Genomic DNA, 21553 nt, shown 5'->3' with positions numbered 1-21553 from the left:
ATGTTATGTGTGAGGGTTGGTTGTCTCATAAGTGCAAGGGGTTCTATGGTGTGTGGCAGGCTAAAGTAGGAAGTGTCTGGGATGTGGAGACTGAGATTTGGCATTTTGGTTGTGTGGAAGATGAGTAGGGGTAGATTTCATATATTGAGTAAGGTGTGGTCCATGGCAGATGAAGCAGTGTTTTGGTTCTGTAGCAAATGAGGTGTGATGTATAGCATATATGATGGCTGAGGAATAGGGTATGTGGTTTATGGGAGTGAGGGATGGTACAGTGTATATAAATATTTGCCGCCTGATATTTAGCACTATTTAAATGGCCAGGAATGGCTCCTGGACAGTTAGCCTTAAACCAGCTAAACGCTAATATTCAGCGCAAGATACCTGTCAGCTGAATATTAACAGCAGCTAGCCCGGTCACCAGCTTTGCTGTGTGACATAGCCAGTTAGTGCTAATATTCATTCACATAAATAGCAGATCTATCTTTGGCCACTATAACTTAGCCGGTCATCCAATAAATATTGGCTTAACCAATTGTGTTCATAGCAGCCAAAAAACAATTTCCGTGTTTGCTGACTACCATGGGAGTTAGCTAGACTGCATCCCACGATCTGAATATTGGCCCCATGGAGTAAAAGCTGCTGTGTGGTGGGTGAAGGGGTGATTGGCCTGTATGGTGGGTAAGGAGGATATTGGGTGTGCATTTGGTGAAGAGGACTGTGTACCGGGTTGTGGAGTGGGGTTTGCTGGTGGGTAGAAGGAAGTAGGGTGTGTTGGTAAGGGGTGAGGTGGAGTATGTGAATGAGGTGTGAGGTGTGATCTGTGATGGATGAGGAGCAGGGCGAGTGGTTTGTGGGGAGTATGGGGAAGTAACATAGTAACACAGTAAATGACGGCAGCAGATAAAGACCTGTACGGTCCATCCAGTCTGCCCAACAAGATAAATTCATTTTACAAGGTATGTGATACTTTATATGTATACCCGAGTTTGACATGTCCTTGCCATTCTCAGGACACAGATCGGAGAAGTCTGCCCAGCACTCTTCTTGTACTAAAAGTTCTGAAGCTAACGTCGAAGCCCCTTAAAATTTACATCCAAGCCCATTCATATCTATTCAGTCACGATCAGGGCATAGATCGTAGAAGTCTGCCCAGCACCAGTTTTGCTTCCCAATTACCAGCGTTGCCACCCAATCTCTACTAAGATTCCGTGGATCCATTCCTTCTAAACAGGATTCCTTTGTGTTTATCCCATGTTTGAATTCCATTACCATTTTCATCTCCACCACCTCCAGCAGAAAGGCATTCCACGTATCCACCACCCTCTCTGTGAAAAAATACTTTCTGTCATTACTCCTGAGTCTGCCCCCCTTCAACCTCAATTCATTTCCTCTAGTTCTACCCATACCATTTTTGTAGCTTTTCTTTGCACCACTTCCAGTCTTTTTACATCTTTAGCAAGATAGGGCCTCCAAAACTGAACAGAATACTCCAAGTGGAGCCTCACCAATGACTTGTAGAGGGGAATCAATACCTTCTTTCTTCTGCAGGTTATAGCCCTCTCTATGCAGCCTAGCATCCTTCTGGCCACAGCTGTCGCCTTTTCACGTTGTTTCTTCACCTTCAGATCCTCAGACACCAACACCCCAAGGTCTCTCTCCTGAATCGAGCTTACTAATCTCTCCCCTTCTCCCCTCCTATCCAGTATCTCTCTTTTGGGTTTCTGCACCCCAAGTGCATCACTCTACACTTCTTGGCATTAAATTTTAACAGTAAGGTCTCTTATAGAATCACATACATTAAATATAACGTGAGACCTTTAGATAAGTGATCCCAAGATTATTTGCATTAAATTTTAACTGCCAGACCCTCGACAATTCTTCTAATGTTCGGAGATCCCTTCTCATTGTTTCTACTCCCTCCAGGGTATCCACTCTATTGGCTATTTTCGTGTCATCCGCAAAAAGGCAAACCTTTCCTTCCAACCCTTTAGCAATATCTCCCAAAAATATATTAAAAAGAATAGGCCCCAGCACCGACCCGAGGAACTCCACTTCTCACCTTCCTTTCCTCTGAGCGGATTCCATTTACCACCACCCTCTGCCACCTGTCAACCAGCTTCCTATCCAGTTCACCACTTTCGGTCCTAAGTTCAACCCTTTCACCTTATTCACAAGTATTTCAGCTTATTCATGAGTATTCAAGTGTACTGCATCTATTTAGTAACTGCTATATAGTGGGTTACGGAGCATTTGGGGTATCTGGCATCTGAAATTTGTAAAGTATAGTCAGTAACTGGAGTATGAGGTGGGTCTAGAGAGGTGTGTGTGTTATTTCCTGGGTTGTGGGGTAGGGTATATAAGTGGGTGAAGAGTTCTAAGATGTTTTATGGGTAAGGAATAGAGGGAGTATTTGCATAAGTACATAAATATTGCCATACTGGGATAGACTGAAGGTCCATCAAGCCCAGCATCTTGTCTCCAACAGTGGCCAATCCAGGTCACAAGTATCTGGCAAGATCCCAAAAAAGTACTATACATTTTATGCTGCTTATCCTAAAAATAAGCAGTGGATTTTCCCTGTCCATTTTGTATGTGATTTGTATATGCTGTATAAGGTGTGTGTGATACTTAGTGGGTGAGGGGTGCTGTATCACATATATTGAGTAACGGAAGCTATGTTATTTCCATTTATTCTTATTTATATCCCACATTATCTGAGCTACCATCCAGGTTAATGTGGCTTACGCTATAATAGTAAAGATACAATTAACAGTAGTATTACATGAAACTTAGTACATTAAAACCTAGAATAGTCTCAGATTAACAAGGAATTTAATACATTAAAACCTAGAACTGCCTCAAATTAGTACAGTGAGCATAATTTTGAACATGAATTTGGTAAAATGAAAACATCCTATTCTGGGATCCACCCAAGGATATTGAGGGAGCTCGAAATAGCCTCAGTCAGAATCAACCACCCTAACCTATGTGACCACCTAAACCTAATCCTGTTCTACAGGCCCCCGGGCAATTGGCAAGATGCATAGACACACATTTTGGATTTTATATTGAATACTTGTGTTTCCACCCAGAACCTTCTCATAGCAGGAGACATCAATCTTCACCTGGAAGATACTAACTCAAGTAATGTACGCGAATGCAAGGACTTCCTCCAACTTTGGGAGTTCCACTGGCCGAACATACAACCCACCCACAATAAAGGACATACGCTAGACATCATTACCCACAAATTCTCATCAGAACCAAATCTCACACTAATAGACATAAAATGGACAGCCAAACCATGGTCCAATCACTACAGTGCTAACCTTTCCCTCCACTGGAGAACAAAAAAGATACAACAAAAACGAGAACAACAAACCTATACAACGAGAGGTAAAATAGACCCACTAATATTCTGGCACCAAATCTACAATGACGAATGGACAACACCTACAGACTCACCCCAATTTCTCCAAGAATGGGATAACAGATGCAGAACAGTACTAGACAACATAGCACCATTGCAAACCAGAACCTCAAACAGAAAAAACTCAATACCATGGTTTAACGAAGAATTGAAAGAACTAAAAACACAGGTCAGAAGATTGGAAAGAGCATGGAACAAGAAAAAAGACGAACACACACTCAAAAACTGGAAACAATTACAAAGAAAATACAAATATATGATCCAACAAACTAAAAGGACGTATTATAAAACCAAAATAGGACCAAATTACAAGGATACACACAAACTCTTCTCACTCGTAAACAAGCTCCTAAACACCACAACGGTTACCTCCAATAACACAGACACCCCATCAGCAACCAATCTCGTGAACTACTTCAACGAAAAAATAGTAAAGCTCCGACTCATACCTACCAATACAACGGATTACACAGACATCCTTGAAAGTCTAGACCCAAAACCCGGGGAACACCCAGCAGATCGATCATGGACCAACTCTGACACCCTCTCAGCAGACGAAATCTCTCACTGGCTCGGAAAATACACCAAATCGCAATGCAAACTAGATATTTGCCCTACTAGTCTACTAAGATCTGCACCCAAACAATTCAAAACAGACCTCATGAACCACATAAATCACAGGCTTCAAAATGGGCTCTTCCCCTCGGATAAAGGAAATATCCTACTCACACCGTTACCAAAAGATGCCAAGAAAAACACACTGGACCTAACCAATTACCGCCCAGTGGCATCCATTCCGCTCATAACCAAACTCATGGAAGGCGTAGTGACGAAACAACTTACCGAATACCTAAATAAACACTCAATTCTGCATGACTCTCAATCAGGATTCCGGTCAAATCACAGTACTGAAACTGTTCTGGTGTCCGCAATGAACTCATTCAAACAAGCAATTGCAATGGGTGACAACATACTCCTCCTACAATTCGACATGTCCAGTGCCTTTGACATGGTTAATCATAGAATACTATTACATATACTAGAATACTTCAGAGTAGGAGGCACAGTCCTCAAATGGTTCAAAGGATTCCTGACAACAAGATCATACCAATTAACAACAAACGCAGATAGATCACCTCCATGGACACCTGAATGCGGAGTCCCCCAAGGATCCCCCCTCTCACCAACCTTGTTCAACCTAATGATGATACCTTTAGCCAAACTTCTAGCCAATCAAAACCTCAATCCCTACATATATGCTGACGATGTCACAATCTCCATCCCGTTCAAACATGATCTAAATGAAATCACCAACGAAATCAACCAAAGCCTCCAAATCATGCCCACCTGGGCGAATGCATTTCAACTAAAACTTAATGCAGAAAAAACACAATGTCTTGTACTCACCTCTCAACATAACACAAAAAACTTCTCCACCATAATCACACCATACTGTTCTCTTCCTGTATCACAAAACTTGAAAATCCTTGGGGTTACTATTGACCGAAACCTCACTCTCGATACCCACGTGAAGAACACAACGAAAAAAATGTTCTACACCATGTGGAAACTCAAAAGAGTAAAACCTTTCTTCCCGAGACACATCTTCTGCACCCTGGTACAGTCAATGGCAATAAGCCATCTGGACTACTGCAATGCACTGTATGCTGGCTGCAAAGAACAGACCATCAAAAAACTCCAAACAGCCCAGAACACTGTCGCCAGACTCATATTTGGCAAAACTAAATATGAAAGTGCAAAACCCCTAAGAGAAAAACTCCACTGGCTCCCACTTAAGGAACGCATTGCGTTCAAGATCTGTACAATGGTACACAAAATCATTCACGCAGATGCCCCAATATACATGATAAACCTCGTGGAATTACCTCCTAGAAACGCCTTAAGATCATCCCGCAAATTTCTCAACTTGCATTTCCCCAGTTGTAAAGGACTAAAATACAAGCTGATGCATGCCACCACCTTCTCCTACACGAGTACGCAGATATGGAATGCACTACCCAAAGACCTGAAATCAATTGACGAATAAATAACTTTCGCAAATCTCTGAAGACATATTTCTTCAACAAGGCCTACAAAGAGAACCAAGAACTTCACTAAGCCATCTGAACACTTCCTTCTAAACACTTCCTTCTTTCTTCCCTTACCCAATTTCAATACTTTACTATTGTACCTAATATCTTGTAATGATAATGTCATAACAAAATTATGTAGGCCACATTGAGCCTGCAAATAGGTGGGATAATGTGGGATACAAGTGCAATAAATAAATAAATAAACTCAGAGAGGTTCTGGCAGGTCCTCTTAAAGATTTGTTAAATAAATCCTTAGAGATGGGAGAGGTTCCGTGGGAGTGGAAAACGGCGGATGTGGTTCCTCTTCACAAAAGTGATGATAGGGAAGAAGTTGGAAACTACAGGCCGGTAAGCCTCACTTTGGTTATTGGAAAAGTAATGGAAGCGATGCTGAAGGAAAGGATAGTACATTTCCTGGAAGACAATAAGTTGCAAGATCCCAGACCAACACGGTGGAGGAGTGGCCTAGTGGTTAGGGTGGTGGACTTTGGTCCTGAGGAACTGAGTGCAATTCCCACCTCAGGCACAGGCAGCTCCTTGTGACTCTGGGCAAGTCACTTAACCCTCCATTGCCACATTGAGCCTGCCATGAGTGGGAAAGTGCGGGGTACAAATGTAACAAAAATAAAGGGAAATCGTGCCAAACAAATCTCATTAAATTCTTTGACTGGGTGACCGGAGAATTCAATCGTGGACATGCTATAGACGTAATCTACTTAGATTTCAGCAAAGCTTTTGACACGGTTCCCCACAGGAGGCTCTTAAATAAACCTGATGGGCTGAAAATAGGACCCAATGTGGTAAACTGGATTAGGAACTTGACTACTGCAACCTACTCCTCACTGGCCTCCCACTTAACCATCTATCCCCCCTTCAATCCGTTCAGAACTCTGCTGCACGTCTTATCTTCCACCTAGACCAATATGCTCATATCAACCCTCTCCTCAAGTCACTTCACTGGCTTCCGATCAGGTACCGCATACAATTAAAGCTTCTCCTACTAACCTACAAATGCACTCAATCTGCAGCCCCTCACTACCTCTCTACCCTCATCTCCCCTTACGCTCCTACCCATAACCTCCGCTCACAGGACAAATCCCTCCTCTCAGTACCCTACTCCACCACCGCCAACTCCAGACTCCGCCCTTTCTGCCTCGCCTCACCCTTTGCATAGAATAAACTCCCTGAGCCCATACGCCAAGCCCCCTCCCTACCCATCTTCAAATCCTTGCTCAAAGCCCACCTCTTCAATGTCGCTTTCGGCACCTAACCATTGTACCTCTATCCAGGAAATCTAGACTGCCTCAATCTTGATTGACTGCATTTTTGTCCTTTAGATTGTAAGCTCCTTTGAGCAAGGACTGTCCTTCTTTGTTAATTGTACAGCGCTGCGCAACCCTGGTAGCGCTTTAGAAATGTTAAGTAACAGTAGTAGTAGTAGTAGTAGGAACTGGTTGACAGCCAGACGCCAGAGGGTGGTGGTAAATGGAATTCGCTCGGAGGAGGGAAAGGTGAGTAGTGGAGTGCCTCAGGGATCGGTGCTGGGGCCGATTCTGTTCAATATATTTGTGAGTGACATTGCCAAAGGGTTAGAAGGTAAAGTTTGCCTTTTTGCGGATGATACTAAAATTTGTAACAGAGTGGATAACCGGGAGGGAGTGGAAAACATGAAAAAGGACCTACGGAAGCTAGAAGAATGGTCTAAGGTTTGGCAATTAAAATTCAATGCGAAGAAATGCAAAGTGATGCACTTAGGGTGTAGAAATCCACGGGAGACGTATGTGTTAAGCGGAGAGAGTCTGATATGTACGGACGGGGAGAGGGATCTTGGGGTGATAGTAGCTGAGGATCTGAAGGCGACGAAACAGTGTGACAAGGCGGTGGCCGTAGCTAGAAGGTTGCTAGGATGTATAGAGAGAGGTGTGACCAGCAGAAGAAAAGAGGTTTTGATGCCCCTGTACAAATCGTTGGTGAGGCCACACCTGGAGTATTGTGTTCAGTTTTGGAGGTCGTATCTTGCTAAGGATGTAAAAAGAATTGAAGTCGTCCAAAGAAAAGCTACGAGAATGGTATAGGATTTGCGTTACAAGACGTATGAGGAGAGACTTGCTGACCTGAACATGTATACCCTGAAGGAGAGGAGAAACAGGGGTAATATGATACAGACGTTCAAATATTTGAAAGGTATGAATCCGCAAACGAACCTTTTCCGGAGATGGGAAGGCGGTAAAACGAGAGGACATGAAATGAGATTGAAGGGGGGCAGGCTCAAGAAAAATGTCAGGAAGTATTTTTTCACGGAGAGAGTGGTGGATACTTGGAATGCCCGCCCGCGGGAGGTGGTGGAGATGAAAACTGTAACGGAATTCAAAAATGCGTGGGATGAACATAAAGGAATCCTGTTCGGAAGAAATGGATCCTCATGAGGTTAGCCGAGACTGGGTGGCAGAGCTGGTGGGGGGAGGCGGGGCTGGTGGTTGGGAGGTGGGCCTTGTTTCTGGGCAGACTTCTACGGTCTGTGCCCTGAAAATGGCAGAAATAAATCAAGGTCAGGTATACACATAAAGTAGCACATATGAGTTTAAATTGTTGGGCAGACTAGATGGACCGTGCAGGTCTTTTTCTGCCGTCATCTACTATGTTACTATCCAGCTTATTTTCGAAAGTGAAAGACGCCCATATTTCGACCCAAATCGGGAGATGGGCGTCTTTCTCAAATGGGTGCCCAAATTGGTATAATCAAAAGCCGATTTGGGGCGTCTTCAACTGCACCCCGTCATGGGAACGAATAAAGTTGATGGGTGAGTGTCGGAGGAGTGATGAAGGTGGGACTGGGGCGTGGTTATCTGCCGAGCAGAGATGGGCGCCTTCGGCCGATAATGGAAAAAAGAAAGGCGTTTTTACGCAAATTTAGGTCACTTTTTTTTGTACCTTTGTTTTCACGAACAAGTCCCAAAAAAGTGGCCCAACTGACCAGATGACCACCGGAGGGAATCGGGGATCACCTTCCCTGACTCCCCCAGTGGTCACTAACCCCCTCCCACAAAAAAAAAACCCATTTTAAAAACTTTTGTTCCCAGCCTGTATTTTTTTTTGTTACATTTGTACCCCGTGCTTTCCCACTCATGGCAGGCTCAATGCGGCTTACATGGGGCAATGGAGGGTTAAGTGACTTGCCCTGAGTCACAAGAAGCTGCCTGTGCCTGAAGTGGGAATTGAACTCAGTTCCTCAGAAGCAAACTCTACCACCTTAATCACTAGGCCACTCCTCCACTCAAATGCCGTACCCACCTCCATGACAGCAGAAAGTGTTCTATCCTGTAACAGCCTTTCCCTGGTTCTGATGTGGCTCTCGGGTGTGTGTGACACCTTTTCTGTTATGTGCACTGCAGAGTCACATCAGCAATGCATTGTGGTGGGTGTAGGGTATTGGGCTCCGTGATTCCACTAGCTTGTGTTAAATGCTCACGATGTTGGTAGTTGGTAGGCTCTACTCCCATTGTGCTTTTCCCTCTGCTTACTAGGTCAGAGTGTGCCATGTTGTGTTTCCGGTAGTCCATGAGGTAGTGGCCATTTTTGAAAGAAAGTTTTAGATCCCTTTTATGTATTACCCACGTTACTGAAAGAGGACATTGTACAGCATTCTGCCAGCTCTGACCTACTGCTAATCTCAGTACCAGGGAGACTCGTTGCCAGTGGGGCACAACCTGTGATCTGCACTTAACTGTGAGTAAACGTGGTTATTTAAATAAAGGACTTGTTCTGAGAGATTAGTCTTCAGGTGTCAACTGGTGTGCCAAGGTTATACAGCAGCAACAAGTCCTGTCCCTGGAGCACTTTTAGTGGGTACTGCAGTGCACTTCAGGCAGGCAGGCAGACCTAGGCTCATCCCCCCTCCCTGTAACACTTGTGGTGGTAAATGGGAGGCCTGTAAAACCCACATGTAGTTGCCCCCTTCACCCCTAAGAGCTATGGTACTGTTGTACAGTTGTCCCTCCCACGACCAAATGGCTTAGATTAGGACATTTCTGAGCTAGGCGTTTGTAGTTTCCATTATCGCTAAAAAAAAACAAAAACGCCCATCTCAAACCGTATTTTTGAAACGACAGATGGACGCCCATCTTTTTCGAAAATACGGTCTGTCCCGCCTCTTCACGTACCCGTTTTCAGACATAGACGCCCATGGAGATAGGCGTTCGCGTTCGATTATGCCCCTCCTCGTAATATATTTGTGGGAGATATTGCTGAAGGCTTGGAAGGAAAGGTTTGCCTTTTTTGGGGATGACACGAAGATAGCCAATAAAGTGGATACCCTGGAGGGAGTAGAAACAATGAGAAGGGATCTCCAAAAGTTAGAAGAATGGTCGAGGGTCTGGCAGTTAAAATTTAATACAATATCAAAAAACTGCGTAAAAATATTCCAATATAGCTATAGAACTTGTACTACATACACCAACAATCACAGCTATGAACAATTGCAAACCTTTATTATTATCAAATACATAAAATTGTCCTCCTAGAATGGAAAAGAGGAAGAAAGAGTAGCTGTGCCAGAAATGGTCCGAGTGCACTGCAGACAGCACTGTAGCTTATGGGAAAAACTCGATGGTGCCTCAAAAAGGATGAAGCATCAGAGAAAAAATAAGGGAAACACCCAACTGGTGCTCAAGGCCTGACTGCAGCCTACTGAGCGTGTTAAAGTAAAGGGAAAAAATAGGAAGAAACTGAACCCGAACGAGGCACAGAGCCAAAGAAAACAAAAAAGAAGGCACAAAACAAATTCTGTTAAAGAACCGAACTGCTAGCTGTGAGGACAGAAGGAAAAACATGTCCTCTATTCACTACATAAAAAAAGGAGGCTGTTGGTCCTGCATTCGCACATGCACATTGGAGCATGCCCAGGCAATGAGGGCCACGTTACCCACATGTGAGAATATTAGCCTGCTTGTCCTCGGAGAATAAATAAATATTCAGATGTTAGTAAGAGTTATAAGCATCATTCTGAACTGAGACATGGAGTGGAGGAGTGGCCTAGTGGTTAGGGTGGTGGACTCTGGTCCTGGGGAATTGAGTTCAATTCCCACTTCAGGCACAGGCAGCTCCTTGTGACTCTGGGCAAGTCACTTAACCCTCCATTGCCCCAGGTACAAATAAGTACCTGTATATGTAAGCTGCATTGAGCCTGCCATGAGTGGGAAAGTGTGGGGTACAAATGTAACAACCCCCCCCCCCCCCTACAATTCAGACAGAGCATATAGAGTGCTGTCATTTTAGATGACTTTTTTTGTTGTGGGGGTGGGGGTTAGGGGAGATATAATAAATAAATATTCAGATGTTAATAGGGTTGTGTGTATCATTCCGAACTGAGGAATGGAATTGCATTTCAGACAGAGCATATAGAGTGATGTCATTTCAGATGACATGTTTTTTGTGGGTAGGGGTGACATTTGGATGTTAATAGGGTTGTATGCATCATTCTGAACTGAGGAATTGAACTACATTTCAGACAGAGCATATAGAGTGCTGTCATTTCAGATGATGTTCTTTTGGGGTAGAAGAGATCATCAGAGGTTAGAAGCATAGTAGGCATTATTCTGAACTGAGGAATGGAGTGGCATTTTAGACAGAGTATATAGGAATGCTGTCATTCAGATGATGTTCTTTTGGGGTACGGATGATATTCAAATGGAGTTTAGTAGAAAGGGTTCATGTTCCAGACAGAGCTATGGGAAATGAGGTTTTAGATTTAGCAGCACAAAAGAAGATTTTCTTACCTGTTGGAAACTTTCTCTCAGGTGACTTTGATCCTCAGGATGGCAAAATTCTAAAATGTCTTTTCCAAGCAAATCCTATGAAGATGAGAGGATTTTAAATTCTAAACAAGACAGTTAAGATGATATCCACGTGCAACACACAAACAATGCATCACTGAAATAAGTTCATACATATTTCTACTCCTGAGATCTGTTCAGTAAAACCAAGTTATTTATCTGTAGCAGGTGGTGGTGTTTTCCAAAGGCAGCAGGAGACAAAATCTTTATAGCACAGGTGATGGCACTGAGAGAACATTGTGTGGGAATGTAAAAAGGTAAAAGGGTCATGGATTTGACATACTACTTCTCTGTGGTACAACCAAAGTGGTTAACATTTATTATATGTAGATACTTTTGCTGTCCCTAGCGTATGCCAGCATTGATGAATCTAGACTCGAAGTAGGACTTCTGGCCGCTGGTTCTCAGGAGCAGCTGGGGGCCCTTAAGCAGAAAGGAAAAGTGCAGATACTTAACTGTAGCAGGTGTTCTCCAAGGATAGTAGGCTTTATATTCTCATGCTCAGTCCGGAATTTACCAAAGTTAAATGAGAGCTTTGTGAAGCACGAGACTCGCTCCACCGCACATGAACGAGTGCCTTCCCGCCAGCTGTGAGAATGCAGTCTCCTCAGTTTAATACTATAGCAAGAAATAAAGTAAAAACAACAAAGGAGACAACTCCAAGGGGAGGTGGGATAGACTGTGAGAATATAAAGCCTGCTGTCTTCGGAGAAAACCTGCTTCGGGTAAGTACCCGCACATTCTCAGAGGACAAGCAGGCTTATAATTCTCACGTGGGGAATTCCTAGCATCCAGGCTCACCAAAAACAACAAACATTGGTCAATTGGGCCAACACAGATTAACTTGAAACTATATACAATCTGAATGAGAGTGCAGGCCATAACAGAATAAAACAGGCCTAGGAGGGTGGAGTTGTATTCTAGACCCTGAACAGATTCTGCAAAATTTTTGTTGCATTTGTACCCCGCGCTTTTCCACTCATGGCAGGCTCAATGCGGTAGGCAATGGAGGGTTAAGTGACTTGCCCAGAGTCACAAGGAGCTGCCTGTGCTGGGAATCGAACTCAGTTCCTCAGTTCCCCAGGACCAAAGTCCACCACCCTAACCACTAGGCCACTCCTCCAAAACTGTCTGCCCGAACCAACTGTTGCGTTGGGTATTCTGCTCAAGGCAGTAATGTGATGTGAATGTGTGGCCTGAAGACCATGTCACAGCCTTGCAAATTTCTTCAATGGAGGCTGACCTCAAGTGGGCTACCAAAGCAGCCATGGCTTTGACATTATGAGCAGTGATGACCCTCCAAGGCCAGCCCAGCCTGGGCATGTGAAGGAAATGAATGAATGAAATGCGATATGCCAGTCAATTAGAAATGGTGCATTTCCCGATGGCGACGACCATCCTGTTGGGATCAAAAGAAACAAAAAGCTGGGCAGACTGTCTGTGGGTCCTGGTCATCTCCATAAGTAGGCCAATGCTCTCTGTGGGGCCTGGTCCGCTCCATGTAGTAGGCCAATGCTTTCTTGCAATCAAAGGTGTGCAAGATGCTATCGCCAGGATGGGCATGAGGCTGGAGAAAAAAATGTTGGCAAGACAGTCGACTGGTTAAGTTGGAACTCTGACACCACTTTCAGCAGGAATGTAGGGTGAATGCAGAGGACTACTATGTTGTGATGAAACTAAGTACAAGGTGTGTTCACTACTAAGGTCTGAAACTCACTGACTCTACAAGCTGAAGTAACAGCCACCAAGAAAATGACCTCCCAGGTCAAGTACTTCAGGTGGCAGGAATTTAGAAGCTCAAAAAGAGCTTTCGTTAGCTGGGTGACACTGGTGAAGATTTGACAGGGGGCTTTGACAAAAGCAAACCTTTCATGAAGTGAACAAATAGAGGCTGTCCAGAGATGGCCTTTCCTTCTACACGCTGATGATAAGCATTAATTGCACTAAGGTAAACTCTTATGGAGTCAGTCTTGAGACCAGACTCTGATAAGTGTAGAAGGTATTCAAGCAGGGTCTGTGTAGAGCAAGCAAATGGATTTAGGGCCTTGCTCTCTCACCAGATGGCAAACCTCCTCCATTTCAAAGAATAGCACTTTTAGTGAAGCCTTTCCTGGAAGCCAGAAAGACATGGGAAACACCCTCCAAAAGACCCAAGGATTCTAGGCTCTCAACATCCAAGATGTGATAGGCTGAGACTGGAGGTTGGGATGTAGAAGAGACACCTCATTCTGCGTGATGAAGGTTGACACTCCAATCTCCATGATTCTTCGGAGGATAACTCCAGAAGAAGAGGGAACCATATCTTCCACGGCCAGTACGGCGCTATCAGAATCATGGTTCCATGGTCTTGCTTGAGTTTCAACAAAGTCGCTTCACTGGCTCCCTATCATTTTCGCATCCTGTTCAAACTTCTTCTACTAACCTATAAATGTACTCACTCTGCTGCTCCCCAGTATCTCTCCACACTCGTCCTTCCCTACACCCCTTCCTGGGCACTCCGCTCCATGGATAAATTCTTCTTATCTGTTCCCTTCTCCACTACTGCCAACTCCAGACTTCGCACCTTCTGTCTCGCTGCACCCTACGCCTGGAATAAACTTCCTGAGCCCCTACGTCTTGCCCCATCCTTGGCCACCTTTAAATCTAGACTGAAAGCCCACCTCTTTAACACTGCTTTTGACTCGTAACCACTTGTAACCACTCGCCTCCACCTACCCTCCTCGCCTCCTTCCTGTACACATTAATTGATTTGATTTGCTTACTTTATGTCTATTAGATTGTAAGCAGGGACTGTCTTTCTTCTATGTTTGTGCAGCGCTGCGTACGCCTTGTAGCTCTATAGAAATGCTAAATAGTAGTAGTAGTAGTAGTTTTTCCCCACTACAGGCATTAGAGGATACATTTACAGAAGACCTGTCCCTCAATTTAGGAGGAAGGCATCTGACGCTAATCTGTCGTGGGTCTGAAACTTGGAACAGAACCGAGGGACCTTATGGTTGAGCTGAGTGGCAAAAAGATCTACCGAGGGGGTGCCCATGCTCGGAAAATCTTGCAGGCAATGCCCATATGGATCAACCACTCATGTGGATGCATTATCCTGCTCAGTCTGTCGGCCAGGGTATTGTTTCTGCTCGCCATATAAGTAGCTTGAAGGAACATGCTATGTTGGCAAGCCCAATGCCACATCCAGAAGGCCTTCTGATACAAAGGGTGTGATCCAGTGCCCCCTTGCTTGTTGGTGTAATACATTGCAACCTGATTATCTGTTTGGATGAGAACAGTTTGGTGAGATAGCTGATCTCTGAAAGCCTATAGAGCGTTCCACATCGCCCGGAGCGCCAGGAGATTGATCTGAAGATTTGTTTCCTGGGAGGACCAAGATCCTTGAGTGTGAAGCCCATCTACATGAGCTCCCCATCCCTGGAGAGATGCATCCGTCGTCAGCACTTTCTCTGGATGAGGAATTTGGAATGGAAGTCCTAGATTCGAAATGGATCGAATGGTCCACGACTGAAGGGAACGTACAAGCTCTGGGGACACTTGGATGACATCTTCCAGACTCCCCATGGCTTGATACCACTGAGAAGTCAGGGTCCATTGAGCTGATCTCATCTGAAAATGCGTCATGAGTGTAACGTACACTGTGGAAGCCATGTGGCCCAACAATCTCAACATATGCCAAGCTGTGACCTGTTGAGAGGCATGAACCTTCGACGTGAGTGTACAAGACTGCCCACTCTCGTCTCTGGGAGGTAGGCTCGAACCGTCTGAGTATTGAACAGGTCTCCAATGAACTCCAATCACTGGACAGGGTGGAGACGGAACTTCGGGTAGTTTAAAATGAAACCTAGTAGCTTGAGCACTTGAATAGTCATCCGCATGGACTCCTGAGCAACCTCCTCTGAGGTGCTCTTCACTAGCCAATCGTCGAGATACGGGAACAGGTGGACTCCCAATCTGCGCAGCAATGCTGCAACTATTTATTTATTGCATTTGTATCCCACATTTTCCCACCTATTTGCAGACTCAATGTGGCTTACAATATTATATCATGGCCGTCGTCAATCAAGCATAGATAAACAATTGGATTACATACAAAGAAATATGTAACATAATGGATATAATCAATTCAGTAAATCAGAAAACAGTCAAACTATCAAGAAAGTAGTGATGCTTTGGAGTTCTTATTATTGATTATTATGGTAAGCCTTGTTAAAGAGATACGTTTTTAGTGTTTTTCGAAAGTTGATTAAGTCGTGAATAGTTTTCAGGTCAAATGGTAATGCATTCCACAGCTGAGTGCCAATGTAGGAAAAGCAGGACGCGTGTACTAGCTTGTATTTTAGACCTTTACAGCTAGGGAAATGAAGTCTCAGGAATGTGCGAGCTGATCTTTTAGCGTTCCTGGGTGGCAAATCAATAAGGTCTGACATGTAGGCCGGAGCATTTCCATGAATGACTTTATAAATCAAAGTGCAAACTTTGAACATAGTACGTTCCTTAACTGGAAGCCAATGAAGCTTCTCTCTAAGGGGTTTTGCACATTCATATTTTGTCTTGCCAAATATGAGTCTAGCTGCGGTGTTCTGGGCTGTCTGAAGTTTCTTGATGATATGCTCTTTACAGCCGGCATACAGTGCATTGCAATAGTCTATGTTTGTGCAGCACTGCGTATGCCTTGTAGCGCTATAGAAATGCTAAATAGTAGTAGTAGTAGTAGTCCAGATGACTCAGCACCATAGATTGTACCATGTTGCAAAAAAATGCCTCTTGGGAAGAAAGATTTTAGTCTTCTGAGTTTCCACATTGACTGAAACATCTTCCTAGTTGTATTCCTCACATGGTTTTCAAGTGTGAGATTTAGATCAATGGTAACTCCGAGGATCTTCAACTATCACTAGTCATTTGGTGAAGACTCAGTGATCTGACGCAAAGCCAAAAGGTAACACATGATACTTAAAGTGATGTGTTCCCAGCCGAAATTGAAGATACTTCTGGTGGGCTGGAGGTATTGGGATGTGAGTATATGTGAGCTTTAAGTCCAGAGAGCATAGCCAATTGTTTTTTTGAATCATTGGGAGAAGGGTGCCCAGGGAAACCATCCCGAACTTTTCTCGGCCTAGGAATTTGTTCAGGGCCCTTAGGTCTAGGATGGGACACATACCCCCTGTTTTCTTTTGCACAGGGAAGTACCTGGAATAGAATCCCTGCCCTTCCTCCCCTTCTGGAATGGGTTCGACCACCTGGGCCTTCAGAAGGGTGAAGAGTTCCTCTGCAAGTACGTGCTTGTGCTGACAGCTGAAGAAATGAGCTCTTGGTGGACAATTTAGAGGTTTGAAATTCCAAATGCAAGTGTATCCGAGACTGACTAGCTGAAGAACCCAACAGTTGGAGAATATAAACATTTCAGCCTCCCCCCGACCGGCAAGTCCTGGGACGGACACTTTTACTGCGGCTATACTCTGCTAGAGCCAGTCAAAAGCTCATCACTTGCCTAGGGAGCAGTAGGGGCCTTAGGCGAACGTTGGTGATGTGAACAAGCTCAATGGGGTTGAGCCTGAGTAGACTGGCGAGCCAAAGGGTTGTACCTATGCCTAGGATAGTAACAGGAATTCCTCCTTGGCTTGCCAAAAGTCCTCCTAATTGAAGACTTTAATGCAGAAGGCATCCAGTGAGAGAGAGAAGAGATGGTATCAGTGCGTTTTTTAATTTGGTCAGCAACCTCCACAGTCTTCTCTCCAAAAAGGTTATTTCCTTGGCATACAGCATCCACCAACCTCTGCTGAACAGAATGTTCCAAGTCAGAAACATGCAACCATGAGAGTCTGCACATTGCTATACTGTGAGCAGAGATCCTGGATGCCACATCAAAAATGTCATAAGTGCCCCTGACCAAGAACTTTCGACACACCTTCTGCTGCTTCACCAACTGGTGAACCGACTCGGCTTGCTCCGGAGGGAGCATGTCAGCCAGCTCTGACAACTTGCGCACCGACTTTCGCAAGTGGACACTCGTGAAGAGCTTGTAAGATTGTATTCGGGAAATGAGCATTGAAGCCTGGTACATCATCCTTCCAAAAGAATCCAGGGTTCTAGCTTCTCTTCCTGGGGGTGCAGAGTCCTAGTTCCTGGAACTTCTAGCTCTTTTGAAAGCGGATTCCACCACCATGGAATTGTGAGGCAACTGAGGCCTATCAAAATCAGGCGCATTGTGGATCCGATACTGGGTATCAATCTTCTTGGGCATGATAACGCCCAACAGAGGGGACTCCCAGTTTCTGACGAGGACTTCCCTTACTGGGTATCAATCTTCTTGGGCATGACAGGGCCCAACAGAGGGGACTCCCAGTTTCTCACGAGAACTTCCCTGAGTACCTCGTGGAGAGGTGCAATTGCAGCCTCCTTAGGAGGAGATGTGTAGTCCAGGACATCGAGCATCTTGGCTCTAGGCTCATTCTCCACTTCCAAAGGAAATGGAATAAAATTAGCCATTTCCTTTACAAAATATAGAAATAAAAGTCTTTCTGGAGGATACCTTCTCCTTTCATATGGAGGGGAGGGTTCAGAGGGAATTCCACAGGACTTGTCCAAGGAAAAGTACCTTGGATCCTCCACTGAAACCCATGAGCGCTCTTTCTCGGTGTCAGACAATACCTCCTGATGGGGGTGTCAAGGCTGAACCTGCCTCGATGCTGAGGAACCACGTCCTCAAGATTGGCGTTGAGAAGTCATCTCCTGTCTAGACTCTGGCGATGCTTTCTCCACTGACATCGAGGGAGAGCCGGCTTGGGTGGCAGTCGACATCAGGGACGCATGTCATAGGCTGCACCACAGGCTGACGGGCCGCAACAGAAGGCAGGGTAAGCGCAAGCACACCTGATGCCGATGCACACAGTTGCGTGAGGCCATCTATCAGCTCAGGAAGCAAGGCCCGGATGTGCTCATCGAGGGCTAACAGTGGGGAAAGCTGGAGTGCTGGCTGAAGTGCAGGATGCAGAACCTCAATGTGGGAACTGGATCTTGGCTGCTAGGAGATCAGCGCATTGGCACCCCCTGTATCTCCCAGCACTGGCACTTCTTAGGTGCCAAATCCCTCGATCCCCTAGAGCTCCTGGCACCTTCGTGGACATGGAAGGAAAACTTCTTCAGCTAAATTAAACGATGTGATAGTACCTGAAAAAGGGGCAAGGAACGGATAAAGAAAGGGAACGTTCCCGACCAAAGGCCTAAAAGCGGTCTGATGATGACGGAAAATAAAAGGAAACTTAAAACTGGGCAAGATCACTACAAAATTAAAGGACGGAGGTTCCAACAACAGGAACACAATAAATTACAAAAAAAAAAAAAAAAAGAAGAAGAAAACTAGCCGAAAGGCACAAAAAAAAGCTCTCTAGAACCAAGCGATGTAAGGAGACGGTAAAAAAACATGCCCTCTCCTCACCACAGAAAAAGAAGAACCTAAGGAGACTGCGTTCTCGTGGCAGGCAGGAACACACTTGCGCACATGTGCAGTGCAGCACGTCTTGTGCTCCACAAGTTCTCATTTAACTTTGGTAAATTCTGAACTGGGCAAAGCGGGATGGCGTCATCCAATTGTTAGAATTATCAGCCTGCTTGTCCTTGGAGAATGTGGGCTACTCCAGGCACTGCCTGTGAAGGAGAACAATTCTTCAGGAAGCCTGTTCTGCCCTCCCTCATAGGCACCGCCTGGTGAAGCTCACATTTCCCTTTTGTTCAAGGACCCACAGCTGCACAGTATGCTGCTCCCACACCAGCCACTATGACTGTGCAGACAGGGTGGGTGTGAGAAACAGGTCTGTAAGGATCTGGCAGGGATAGCTGCTGTTTTGGTGCTGGCATGAAAGGAGAGATAATTTTGGCTGCACATAAAATTATTGCGGACAAAAGTTCTGTGCCGTGACACTGACACAGAAATGCTGGTGCTGAAACACCAATGCCGAAAGCTCACATAATGGTCTATATTCCAGAAGGTTTTCTGAAGCCTCAACGTGCATGCATACCACTTCCATCTGCTGCTCTCATATGAGACCACTTCAGTTTATTAATAAAGCTTACAATAGAATACAACTTCTTGGGTATATGAGAACTTGTATCTTGCTTTGTAAAGAGAATACCTGCTACAGGTAAGTAACTTGGTTTTCTCCAAGGATAAGGAGGATAGCAAGTTTTCACAGCATGGGATTCCCTAGATATAGGGTGAATACTGAGATGTGATAGCCATGTTAGTCCACTTTTAAAGGTAATCAGTAGAAATAAAATAAAATAAAACAAAGAAATGAAAATAAGATAATACCTTTTTTATTGGACTAACTTAATACATTTTTTGATTAGCTTTCGAAGGTAGCCCTTCTTCATCAGATCAGAAATAAGCAAATGTTGATAGGGTGAATACTAAAATTTGCTGCAACAACTAGACACCAAACATTTTTGGACTCTAGTCTTCTAAAATGTTTTCCTTTTTCAAAATTTTTTGGAAGGCAGCCTGGAAATGACAAGAAATGGGCCTGGAAGATGGAGTTGGATTCTAGTCCCTACTAAGAAACTCTGAATGAGCGTGCAGAACCACCCTGTTGTAAAATTTAGTACAAGATGGATCAAGCAAACCCCTCACAAAGAACAACCATATCTCAAACAATTAATTATTACCTGAATCGGTTATTACTCAATTTACCATTAACTTATTCTTTACTTCATGTACAATTTCTCCTTCATAATAGATTTTCTAAATGTTAAACATCAATACCTATCCCAGTATGTTTATGATACTGTGTTATAAAATTGGATTCTTATAACAAATTACTTTCTTATGCATTATTATTACTATTATTTTATGATTACCTTTAAAAGTGGACTAACACGGCTATCACATCTCAGCATTCACCCTATAGCAACATCTTACTAACACCAATTCCAAAGGATTCCAAGAAAAAAAGTGATGACCTTACCATTTATCGGCCTATTGCATCAATCCCACTTTTTGTAAAATTGATGGAGAGCATGGTGACAAAACAACTTAATGATTACTCTGAAAAGTTCTCTATTTTTCACGAGTCCCAATCTGGTTTCCATCCCCTTCACAGCACCGAAACCGTGCTCATCACTACTCAACATCTTTCGGCAGGAAATAGCTCTAGGAAAAAGTATATTGTGTTGCCACAGTTCGACTTGTCGAGTGCTTTTCACATGGTCAACCACAACATTCTACTGAACCTTCTCGATAACACAGGGATCTGTGGAAATGTTCATAGCTGGATTATGGGCTTTCTCTCCTCTAGAACCTACCAAGTAATTACCAACTCAGATTTATCACCACCTTGGAAAGCTGTTTGTGGAGTCCCGCAAGGCTCACCTCTATCTCCCACACTCTTCAATATTATGATGATCCCACTGGCCAAAACCTTAAGTAAGTTAGGACTTAACGCGCATATTTATGCTGATGATGTTACAATTTATAATCCCTTCAGATACGATTTGACCAAGATCTCTAATGAAATCAATCACTGTCTCAATACGATGTACTTTTGGGCAACTTGTAAACTGAATGCTGACACAACGCACTGCCTTATTTATTTATTTATTTATTTGTTGCATTTGTATCCCACATTTTCCCACTTCTTTGCAGGCTCTATGTGGCTTACAATACATCATGAGTAGTGGAAGAATGCTAGAAAATAAACATTTAGTATTACAGAAGGATTTTGGTCAACATGATGGTAATAAGACATACAGTAGTAATAGTATACAAGCATATATTATGATACAGTTCTGAATATAAATGGGCGAGTTGTGCATATTCACATTGTTTGATCTTTGTGGTACGCTTTATCTGTCTCGCCTCACCCCATGCCTGGAACAAACTCCCTGAGCCCATACGCCGTGCCCCCTCCCTACCCATCTTCAAATCAATGCTCAAAGCCCACCTCTTCAATGTCGCCTTCGGCACCTAATCACTACACCTCTTCTCAGGAAATCTTAACTGCCTCAACTTGACATTTTGTCCTTTAGATTGTAAGCTCTTCTGAGCAGGGACCGTCCTTAATTGTTAATTTGTACAGCGCTGCGTAACCCTAGTAGCGCTCTAGAAATGTTAAGTAGTAGTAGTAGTAGTAGATGGGTCTTCAGTAGTATGCGGACGTTCGTTCTTTCGTAGATCGATTTCAAGCTGCGCGGCAACGCGT

At 44.2% G+C, this 21553-nt stretch overlaps 1 protein-coding gene across 1 annotated transcript in view; it reads right to left on the bottom strand.

The window, feature by feature from the left end:
• ARNT2 (aryl hydrocarbon receptor nuclear translocator 2) overlaps positions 1 to 21553 on the bottom strand; it is a 434272-nt gene that overhangs the window by 200710 nt on the left and 212009 nt on the right. Inside the window, 1 exon segment of the mRNA XM_030189838.1 lies at positions 11298 to 11372. Within this exon segment, the coding sequence (XP_030045698.1) occupies positions 11298 to 11372 (75 nt within the window).

The sequence above is a fragment of the Microcaecilia unicolor genome, chromosome 1 (assembly GCF_901765095.1).
Source record: "Microcaecilia unicolor chromosome 1, aMicUni1.1, whole genome shotgun sequence".
NCBI classification, from domain to species: Eukaryota; Metazoa; Chordata; class Amphibia; order Gymnophiona; family Siphonopidae; genus Microcaecilia; species Microcaecilia unicolor.
Note: the sequence above shows the minus strand (reverse complement) of the source record. Positions and strands in the feature narration are given on the sequence as shown.